The following is an 11355-nucleotide window of genomic DNA, read 5'->3' on the forward strand; positions in this document are numbered from 1 at the left end:
GCCAGACCGCGGCTGCTAGCGTGTGCTGGAGCGCGGGGCTTGCCAGCGAGCTCTGCTGCGTTTCTTTATAAGGTCCCTTTTGTTACTGCAGCAGTCGGTGAGCCGGTGCCACCCCCCAGCACAGGTCTGTCAGGCTTGAGCTCCCAGGTGGCACTGGGCAGCTGGTGAGATGATGCCCTGAACGGCTGTGCCCAGTTTGGGGCCCCATGGGGTGGATTTGGGGTGTGATGTGGAAGGCTGGGGGTGAGAGCCGAGCAGAGGAAGGAGGGCAATGAGGAAAGGATGGTGATAGAGGAAGGGCGGGATGGGCTGGGCTAGTGAGCACAGGATAAAGAGGTTTCCCCCCACAAGCATTGTCACAATAAGAAATGAGGCACAAGTCTGGTGGGGATTTTTCCCATATATTTCCATGTCGAGTCATGAAGGGCAGCAGGAGCCAGGACATAGGATGCATCAGCCCTCCATAGCATGGAGGATGGGGACAGTGGATCCCAGGGATGACAGGTCTGCCTGTAGAGGCATGAGCAGCAGTGCAGATGTGTGGGATGCAGCCCTACTTGTCAGGCATTAATTCCAGTTCCCAGGTCTGACTCAGAGCTCCTAGGCTGGGCTTGGCCCAAGGGTCTGAGAGACCCAGGATTTTCTGTGCTGACCCCATGGCATCTGTGTCTCTGAAGGAGAGGACAACCCTCCACCCAGCAGGTAAGTAACTGGCTCTCATCTGGCTCCAGAAATTCTTTAGTGGGATTGCAGTGTCAGCCCCTGTCCTCTGCAGAAGCAGTTGTGCCCCTCACAAGAGGAGCTGGTGGGATAAGGTGATGGAGGACAGGCAGACACCTCCAAAGAGGGCTGGTGCTGCAGGGGAGGGTCTAGAAGTCCACAGAGAAACAGGGCTGAGGGGGACAGCTGCCCAAAGTTTGGTCCTACCTGGATCTGTCAGCAGTACCACTGGCAGGCATCGCTGTGGCTGGGTGATTTGAGGATCGTTTTAAACTCCGGAGCTGCCAGAAAGCAGAACCAGTCCTGCCTGTGGTTGGAGGCTGGCCTGGCTGACCTTCAAGTGTCCTCCCAGCCCTAACTCAATTCTGCAAGGAATGAACCAGCCCAGATCTTGGCTGTCATAAATCAAAGTCGCTCCACTGAGACCGATGGAGGGAGCTGCGTTTATTTAGCTCAGCCAAAGATCCGGTCTGGTACATTCTTAGCAGCAACATTAGGCAGGCTGGGTTCACTTGGCAGAGGCATCAGGCATCCAGCCACGCATGTGGGGTGTTGGGAATTGAGGGCAGAGTCCTGCTCTGCCCCACACACTTGTCCATTGTGAACTCGCACCAGGCTCCTTGCCCTGTCCCTTCATGGTGCAGGATAAAACCAGCCTTATGTGGGGAGCAAGAGGCACTTGGACTGTGGTTGAAGGTTTTGAGTTTCCTACAGCAGGTGTCTCACCTGGAAATGTGTCAGACAGGACTTGGACAGCCCAGGAGCTCAGCTGAGCATCCCTGACTGAAACCAATGGCCACACATCCCAGCCTGTTCCCAGGCTGTCTCCCCTCACCAGCTTGTGGGGAATATGTTGTTGGTACAGGGAGGGTCCCACCATGCAGATATATCCCTGCTGGCAGCCAGGAGCTGGAGATCAGCCCCTCATGCCTGGCTTTGCAGAGCTAGTGCTTTATTGCTGCTCCACATCCAGGAGAAAAGATTTGCTCCTGGTTGCTGGCAGCCATGAAGAGAACATGGTGCTGAGTGAGCTTGGTTGGTGGTGGCAAGGTGGAGAGGACATGAGGGCTCCTGCCGTGACACACTGCATTGCAACCAGGGAGTCTGGAATCTGTGGTCTCTTCTGCTGGGTTCCGGGCAGTTGGCCAGAGGAGAAATATTGGGGGGAGATGATGATCCAGCTCCAGGAAAGGAGCATTTGGCTCTGAGAAGGAACATTTGGGCCCAGGAGAAGCATCTTGCCTGGGAGAAGGAGAGTGTGTGGTGTGGTGGCCCAAGCAGGACCATGGTCCTGCATCACTTCCCGAGGGCTACGAACACAACGTAGTCCTTGTGCTGAGCTGGAGTTGTAAGTGATCAGTGAAGAGCCTCCATCCTAGGGTGAGCTCTGAGCTGGATCATGTGCCTTCCTTGCAGAGACCGCCAGAAGTGCCTCACTGTGGCTCTCACAGGCCCTGGGGATCTGGGCTCTGTAGCAAACACTTCTGTGGTGACAGGGAGACATGGATGGTGGCAGTGGGAGAGGGATGAGCTAGTACTGGGTCTGCTCAGGGATGACTTATTTCAGGCACACTGAGGATACTTGCACAATACCGAATTCGATCTTAATTTGTTAAGTGTGTATCTGGTGTAAAAATTACTATCTCAGTGTTTTTTCAAGCCAAACTAAAATGTCGCTTTAGAAAGTACACAAAAAACCCCCACTCTGAGACATTAGCTCATTGGCAAGAAAATTAGCATCACCTCGGTTGCCTTTGTCATGGACCTGTCTCTAGCTCGGCTCTCCATTTGCTTGAGGATTGGGCTCTTGGTTTTCTTTCTTTAATTGCACATTCTTCAGGCCAGCTGGGGCTTTGACCGGTGACAGACAGGTGCTGCGAAGGGGGCATTCTGGGTCTATTGAGGCTGGTGGTCCATATTTAACAGCATGAGAGTGGCTTGAGTGTTGGAAGAAAACCCATTTAATGGCATGGCTGGATAGCGCCTCATTCTGAGAGCAAGGTTATGCTTTGCTGATGTAAAATCCCAAATCAATATGGGGGCTTGGTGAGGGAGGGGACAGCTCTGGTAGAGCTACCCTGAGACCCAAGCTTTGAGATTCCTTCATGTCCATTGCAAGAAGTAAGGCAAGAATTGCAGTCACAGGTTGGGAGCCTGCAGGGAGATACAATGTTGAAGGACAAGAAAGATTTTGTAAATGGCCTTGTGTCTGGATGCTCAGCACTAGGTAAGAAAGCTGAGGATCACAAACTGGGGAGAGAGGTCACAGCAGGACACTCAGAGCTCTAGGTTTGTCCCTGGAGGCTCTAGGAACTGGCCATGTGAGGGAGGACAACCTCTCAGGCAGGACAGGCAAGGTCCAGAAGAGCATTGGGAGTTTTAGTGATGGTGGTTGAGAAGAATTAGAAGGTCTTCAGAGGGTGACTGAAGCATAGGAAGTGGTGGAGGGTTGGCTTTGAGTTTTGTAGCTCAACCTGTGGCTGGAAACACACCGTTGGAGCTGCTGGGCTGGGAACGGGACAGTGCCTGTGCCCTTGTGATAGCAGATAGGATTTTTAGCAAAATATACAGTCACCACAACACATGGCTGGCAGGTGCCAGTTGCTGGGATGGATTCGTCTCCTCTGCCACTGGGAGGCAAAGAGCCTATGACCCCTGTCCTTGGCTGAGGTCACAGTGACTGCAGCAGCACAAAGAGCTGCAGTAGGGCTGAGGTGTGTGTGCAGCACTGGCCCAGGAGCACACAGCCTGTTCTGCTGTCAGACACTCCTCAGGGCGGCTTTGGCTTTGCCAGCCAGTGCAGGCACAGCTGGAGGACAGTGGGCACAAGGGCCTATGCCAGTGGCACCCTTGGATGTGGTGCTGTTTTGGGAGAAGAGGTTTTAGGCAGGTGGGAGGGATGACCATAGGATGGGGTGTGCTGATGATGCAGTGATGCTGGAAGCTGCCTGCCTGCCACAGCTCCCCAGAGCAGATGGACTCAGATCTGGTGAGCTCCTAGTGACCTTCTGACCATTCTTGCTGCTGCTTCCACCAGACTGGCATGGGGCAGTGGATAGGCTTCCTGTGGAGGACTAGAGCAGTGGTCTGAGCAAAGTGCATCTCCCTAAGGTCGTGCAGTGTTGGAGCTGTTTTCTCCAGAGAATTGTCTGCCCCCTGGGTTTGAGTGCAGAGCAGCTTCGTCCACTGCATGCTGGCTGGGGGTGCCAGGAGGGTGGGAGGATGACACCTGAGAGTCCCCCAAGGGACAGGGCAGCCTGTCAGTGCTACGAGGGCTCCCCTGGGACCAGGGGTGCTGATCAGGGAGGAGGCTCGTCCTTCTTGGAAAAAGCAGAGCCTCAAGGAGATTGGCCTGGGTAATTGGCTCAGGAGAGCAGGCCTCTTAAAAGTCAATTAGAAACTTTTAAAAATAAATCAGACTGGAACATTGTGAGCGCTGCCAGAAAATTTGGGCGAGGTCAGAGTTGCTTAACGTTCATTGTTGATTAGATTCAACCGGCTTTTGGTTAGGATAACATCTGCATTGCTGAGTCAGATTGCTTCGGGGGCCAAGCCAAGAGTGTTTCCTAACGTGGCCATTTAAGGAATGGTGGGCTGAGAGCTGATGGGCAGCCTGGAGAAGACAGTACACCCCACTGTGAGCTGGAAGGCCAGGAGAGTTTTCTTTCGTCTTTACCCTCTCTGCCTCAGCTTTGCTGTCTGTGTAGTGCTTTGAAGTTGGTGGGAACAGGCGAAGGAAGGAATTATAGTTGTCTTGTCTTGGGTAGAAACTGCTCTTGAGAGCAGCAGGAGGAGTTTGTCCAGATTAAAAAAATGAGTGTGGATCTGTAGGACAGCATGTGATGTGCACATGTTTCTGCTCCAAGTCTCTGCTACAGCTGAGCTTGTCAGAGCCTCAGCCCACACATACAGTTTCACAGGCTCAGGGCTCACTTTGGAGCAGTTGTCCAGTCCCTCCACATCCAGCTTGGATTCAGGTTGGGGTGCCTTGGTCCTGTCACTGGAGCTGCCCCATCACCCCACCTCTTCTCTAGCTGCATCCCCAAACCTTCCCTTGGCTCCCAGACATGTCCTCGCAATGTCTCCTACTGGTGTTTTTCATCCTGGGGCCCAGCAGTGAGTATCTAGTCTCCAAAGCAGGATGAGAAACCTGCATTTCCTGAGAAACTGAACAAGGAGGGATCTGTGGGCAGGCTAACATGGAGTGCCCCTTCCCATTGCAGTGACCACCCCCAGAGCCAGCTGGTTTCGGACTCGGAGTCGGAGATGGACAGCGTAGAGCACCTGGCCCTGGGCAGCACGGACACCCTTTCCAATGGGCACAAGGCTGACCTGGAGGCCGCCAAACGCCTGGCCAAGAGGCTCTACAACCTGGATGGTTTTAAAAAAGCAGATGTGGCTCGCCACTTGGGGAAGAAGTACGTGTGGGTATTCACAATGAACAGTCCATTCTGCAAGGGCTCACCTGCACCTGTGGTGCACCCACAGCTGCTGCCCTTGCAGGGCACCAGGCTGGCAGGACCTCAAAGCCCACTCCCCATGACTGGTACATCTGCACCAGGTGTTTCCTCTAAAGGTCTTAAAACCTAAGAGACATCCAGATTTTACTACCTTCCTGCCATGACTTCATCTTGGATGCTTCAGCAAAGTGTTGGGGCAGGGGGGTGGCTAGCTGACCTCTCGTGGACCCTTCCAGCTCTAGCTTCTCCATTTCCCATGGAGAAATGCCCAGTATTCCCATTGGATTTGTGGGCAACATCTCTGAGTTTCATGGGAATGTGGGGTGTCTCTGTCCTCAGCATGCCTCCTGCAGTCCTAGGGAGCTCCCAGCCTTTTAGAATCCATTCAGCCCTTGTGTGCTCTTGGCTGTCCCCACAGTCTGGTCAATCCCACTCTCACCCTCCTCCTTTTCAATTTCAGCAACGAGTTCAGCAGAATGGTGGCAGGAGAATACCTGAAGTTCTTCGTGTTCACAGGGATGAGCCTGGACCAGGCTCTCAGGTCAGAGCTGAGTGTGTGTACATGTGTATTTGTGTGGTGGCTGTCAGAGTGGGGTTCCAACAGACCATACTCTCTGCAGCCACGCAGAGATCTGCAGGAGCAGGCAAACCCCATTACTTCCACCTGGAGGTCCTCTTACCTTTTCAATAGGTGAAGGTGGTTCCTAAAGTGGTTTCTCAGCCACGTAACCAAGAAAGAGCATCCCTGGTCTCAACAGTCAGTGCAGTTGGATGACAGTCAGGTTCACCTAGGCCTGGCTTTCCAGGGCTTGAACCCAAATCCTCCTGTTGGTATCCCCACCTCCTTTCCCGGTGTAACTCCTGGGACTGGCTGTTGGTCTGTGTGATGTGCCAGTAGGATATGGTGCTGTGAGCATGGAAAGGAGTCCTGCAGTGGGTTGGGAGGGAGGGATACATGATGTCAGGGCTTCATCCAGCACACAGAGGGGTCTCCAAACTAGAAAGCATAGCTCCATTCCTGTGCAGGGTGAGTTGGAGAAACTGCTGGTGGGCTTCATGTGTGACCAACACTGCTGCTGCTTTTTCAGATGCTTTCTAAAGGAGCTGGCCTTGATGGGAGAGACGCAAGAGCGAGAGCGAGTGCTGGCTCATTTTTCCCAGCGCTATTACGAGTGTAATCCCAATGCCATCCCTTCAGAAGGTAAGAAACTGCATGTCTCTGTGTGTGTGTGTGTGTGTGTGTGTGTGTGTGTGTGTGTGTGTGTGTGTGTTCCAAGGGAGCCTATGTGTTCGTCAGCTCAGTGAAGGTGCTCAAACTGAAACAAGAGCAGACTGCAAGCATTTCCCTCAAATGACAGGTGCTTTAGATTTTAATTTTTTTAAGCCTGCTCTGGTTGGATGGTGCATAATTAGGGCTCAACCCATCCTTAATTCTGACCTTGAGCAGATTAGCACAAGAAGCAAGAGACAGCACTGCTCACCAAATAGAGCCCAGTTCTCAGAGCCTCAGCTCAGGGAATATCCAAGTGAGAAAATTTGAGTGCCTGATGCTCAGGAAGCACAGACACCCACTTTGTATCATTTCATGTCTTTGCACCTCGCTTGTGTGCGTTCACATGCTGGGTCTACTCTGGGCTGGCTCTGAGGCAGGTGAGTTTGGGTTGCCTGGCTGGCAGAGGGCTGTGCTGGTCCTAACTTGCCATACTAGGAGCTCTACAGATTTAGCTACAGCATCACTGCCTGGCTATAGGGGCTGTAGGCTTGGAAGGGAATTTGTGCACTCAGGCTTGGTACGACCTTTAATTGTGGCCTCCTACCTACTCGCCCACGTGCTGTCAGCACTGCAATGACTGCTGTGTGCCCCTTGTGCCTGGGTAGGATGAGGGAGCTCAGGGCTCTCTTGGAGGCTTGGAGCCCCTGTGCCCTGCCTGAGATGCCAAGGGATTGGATCACCTGCTTCAGTGCTGAGCTGAGGGTTCTAATTCCTGTCCTGTGCTTGTGCTGCAGATGGAGCCCACACCCTCACCTGTGCCCTGATGCTCCTAAACACAGATCTGCATGGACATGTAAGTTATCACTGCCATTGTTCCTGTCTGTCCCCTGTCTTATCCCACCACCCTGAACCATAAGTGCTGGGGGAGGAGTGAGAACTTGCAAGGGCAGAGCCACATGAGCAGGAGGCATGGGATCCTAGGCCCACAAGGGCTGGTCACCCCTCACATGTTTGGTGAGGAGAGAAAGGCTGAATGAGAGGAGGGTCTGGTGAGGGAGAGAGGGGGGCTTTGGAGGGGATTTGCTGAGCTGGAAGATGTAAAGGTGGGATGAGGACAGAAAAGTGGATAGGGAGAGAAGGTGGGAATAAGACTCCCCAAACCAGCTGCCATTGGGAGCAGGAAGCACACAACATTTTAAAAGGAGGCTATTTAAAACTCTCAGAGTCTATGCAAAGCCAGTAGCTTCCCCACACCTGCAAGCTGCCTCCCTGAGACCTGGCCATTCCCTCATCCCTCTGCAGAGGTGGGGTGTCTGTTCCTGGGCTGTGGGACCTACTCCAGCCAGTACTAACCTCTGTCCCAAAGGTAACCCCCATGTTTCTCTCCCTCTGGCTCCCTCAGAACATTGGGAAGAGAATGTCTTGCTCTGACTTCATTTGCAACTTGGAGGGACTCAATGGAGGCACTGACTTCCCCAAGGAGCTGCTCAAGGTAAATTTGGGTGCTCTCCCTGGTCAGCCAAGCAGCAGGAACAAAAATGAGAGCTTTGGGCTGGATCACATGGATGGCTACCTGGGATGCTATGAATGCAAGATGCATGAACATCCAAGAACAGTGATGGTCCCTGGGTCTGCAGTTTTGCTCCTGCCTTGCTGAAGGGTACATGGACTGCCCTGTTCCCCCAGGAGAACACTGGAGCTCTGGCTGGAGTCCTGATTCCCTCACTGCTCTTGCTCTGCCTGTATCGCAGGCAAGGGAGTACACTTGGGGCAGTGGATTGGTTTTCCCAGCTGCAGCCAGAGGCTTCATGGCATAAAGCCAATGGTACTCAGCCCTTCCTGGCTCCCTGGAGCACTGGGGCCCAAAGCTGTGACCAGGCCCTGGGAGTGGAGCCATCTCTGGTCGCAGAACTGACATGGGCAAGGCATTGCAACAGGGAGGGTGGGCTGGAGGTTAAAGACCCAGAGCTGGGAACATACCACACTGGTGTGTTAGGGACACTCCTGCCTTCTCCCTGTCTGACTCAGTTCCCAGAGGGGCTGGGCCAGGGAGGGCAGTGCTTAGCGAGCACCTCTGGCCTTGGACTGTTGTGCTTCTCTGGCATTGCGTGTTCTCAGGAGGGTTTTCTGAGCTGCTGTTTCTCTGTCTCAGACCCTGGGAATAGGCTTAGCTCCCATGGGGTCTGCCAGGCAGAAATGATTGCTGTTGGTGAAGCACTACATTTGGCGAATACTCATGATGTGGAAGATGGGTTCCCACAGGGTGCTGGAACCACGACAGGGGGGAGGTGGTTCATGAAAAAAGGCAACAGAGGGTGAAAAGCTGAGCTCCCTTTTCAGCCTCTGTGGGTCTATTCCTGGCTGTGTCGCTCACCCCATCATTAAGGGGTTACCAGCAGTTCTCAATAGGGCTGTCCTCCCTCTCAGCCCACGCTTCGCCAGTAAAAGGAGTTACTCAGGAAAAATACTCCTCTAATTTTAAACCCAGCTCCAGAAAAGGCTTTAGGCACCCACAATGGATGGAAACATCCAAAGCGTGGACCCTGAACCCCTGTCCTTCAGTGATGCTGCACCTTGGAGCATCTGAGCTCCACAGACTCCTTAGTGTGCCCCCTTTGCAGCCCCTAGTGCCCCATAGTTGGGTCTCTGCTCTTGAGGCATTGTCCCATTCCTGTTAAACTTCCTCCCCAAAAGTACCTGCAGTTTAAACATGTGAGATCAAGTTATCCCAGCAGATCCCAGACAGTGGGAAATAGGACAGTGAGGAAGTGCCACAAAGCTACAGGCGTTCTCTCATGGGCAGGGGCCAAGACCTTTGCTGGGTGTAAGGGAGCCGGGAGAGGCTGCAGCACAGCCCCACACAGCTCTACCCGCAGCCCAGCAGCTGGGAGGCTGCGCTGCTAAAAATGGCCTGTTCCCTCTGCAGCTGTGGTGCTTCCCACCGCCGCTTTTCAGCCGCCTCTGTACAGAAGCCATGCTGGGGAGGGGGAGTGAAAGGCAGTGTAAGGAACCTCAGGCAGGGCAGGCTGCAGGTCCTCGCCTGAAGCACTGCTCCACTTTGGGAACCCTCTGCCTGTGCAAGGGGGAGTGGGGTCCCGGGGCAAAGAGGGGAAAGTGCTTTGGCTTGTGCTGGCTAGAGGACTGGCAAGGGGCTTGTGCCTCTCCTGTCCAGCCTTTTCCAGGCTCAAACAGAGAAGACACCTCTTCCTCTCTGGTTTTGGCTGCATGGTGCTTTGGTCCCAATGCAGGCTCAGAGGGCAGACCAATGGGGAAAGGCTCTCTTGCTGCCCTCCCTGTGTCAGCCTGCACTAGCCCTGTTACCCTGAGTAGGATGTTGCCTCCTTGTCAGCCCTGGCTGGAGGGCTGTGCCTGGGGACTGAGGCTCCTGTGCGAGCGTGCCACACAGCTGGCTGGCTAATTTTAGCGCTCCAGGAGCACATGCGTTTCCTAAGGGTAGCGGGGAGGGGAAGGGCTAGCAGGCTTCACTGGAGCTCCCCAAAGCTCACGACCGGGTCTTGGTCAGCTTCAGCAGCACAAAAGAAAGGTCCTGGGGACTCTTCCAAGCTTGCCTGAGTAGGTAGCACAGGCTACTAGCCCATGGACTTCAGAGCTGGAGGGCTGGAGGTGGCTCTTGCCCACAGCACTCACCACTGGGGAATGGGGGCAGCAGGGCAGAACCTAGGTGGCTGCAAGGGCACAAGGCCACCATCCCCTGTTACTCTGGGGACAGCATCAGGAATAGACCCATGGGGAGCCTGGGCACTCCCCTTGTCTCTGGCTGCAGGGAGTCCCAAGACAAACACAGCATGATGCCTGAGAGCGTGTGGCAGCTTGAGTCAGACAAGAACTTTATCTGCTACTAGATAATACATGTAAACAATCCCAGTTTTATGCAGAAGCAGTGAAAACAGTTGAAGAGCTTTCACAGCTGAGCAGCACAACCCCCTCACTTGCAGTGCCTCACCATGCCCTGTAAAGCACTGCTGCTGGAGCTAAGGCAGTAATACCTTACTGGCACTGCTGCTGGAAACCCTTTCTTCTGGCTCTGAAAGCTCCCCTGGAGAACTATACTCTGCAGGCAGGGCTCCCCAGCTCTCTGATTCACGTGTCCTCCCCATCAGGCATGGAGCCGTGCTGGGGATATAAGAACCCATATTAATGATGTGTCTGAAGATACCAGTGTCTGCAGGCTTGGACCTGAACTCCTGTGGCCATATGAAGGTGGCTGCCCATGCAGCAAGGACCGAGGTGAAAGCAGGACATCCTGGAGCTGGTGGTATTTTGGTTAGCTCTTGAGATGTTGCTTTTTTTCTTGACAGTGTGATTTTAGCCTAGGCCTCCTGGGATCTCGCTCACTGTTGCTGGTTGTCTGTTATATTTCAAATGTGGATTTGACCTTTACATGATTGATCACTTTGTGGAGCCTTAGCTCATCCACATCTTCCCTACTCTTTTAGCTTAACCTTATGCTTCACTGGCTGGCAGCAACACAGTAGGTCCAAATCGAGCCCCATTTCTCTGTGGCACTGCTCAGCAATTGCGGGAGTGAGCCAAATCTGTGCTGCCTTGCAGCCTAGGAGCCTAGAGCACGTCACAGATGTTAATGAATTAAGCTTGACAATGCAGTCGGGTCCTCGGGGGAGGAAGGTAGGATGGGCCCCCACCTTCCAGCTTGGAGGCACAACAGCAGGGCTCAGACGCTCAGAGTGCTGGGTAAGTGATTAGCAATGTGGGAAGAAAGCCCTGGCTCCCACCTCTGAGCTATAATCACAGGAACGCTTGCTCAGTCTAATCCCCCAGGCTACTTTTTTTGCCTGTTTCCCCTGGGAGCAATACGCTGCCTTGCCCCTGTCTCCCGTGGCTCCCCCCAGCTTCAGGGGCAGCCCAACTCAACCGATGTGCCAGTCACCCATGCCCCCTCCCTCACAAGTTGTGCCCACTGATCACTCTGCCAAGCAGTTA

The 11355-nt window shown here is 53.8% G+C and overlaps 1 protein-coding gene across 1 annotated transcript in view; it reads left to right on the forward strand.

The window, feature by feature from the left end:
• PSD (pleckstrin and Sec7 domain containing) overlaps positions 1-7885 on the forward strand; it is a gene marked incomplete at both ends in the record, with an annotated part of 19031 nt that extends 11146 nt beyond the window's left edge. Inside the window, 5 exons of the mRNA XM_009077289.1 lie at positions 4944-5138; positions 5641-5721; positions 6269-6381; positions 7188-7246; positions 7796-7885. Of these exons, the coding sequence (XP_009075537.1) occupies positions 4944-5138; positions 5641-5721; positions 6269-6381; positions 7188-7246; positions 7796-7885 (538 nt within the window). The remainder of the gene's footprint in view (positions 1-4943; positions 5139-5640; positions 5722-6268; positions 6382-7187; positions 7247-7795) is intronic.
• Positions 7886-11355: the final 3470 nt, after the last annotated feature.

Source organism: Acanthisitta chloris, unplaced genomic scaffold, assembly GCF_000695815.1.
Source record: "Acanthisitta chloris isolate BGI_N310 unplaced genomic scaffold, ASM69581v1 scaffold636, whole genome shotgun sequence".
Taxonomy (NCBI): Eukaryota; Metazoa; Chordata; class Aves; order Passeriformes; family Acanthisittidae; genus Acanthisitta; species Acanthisitta chloris.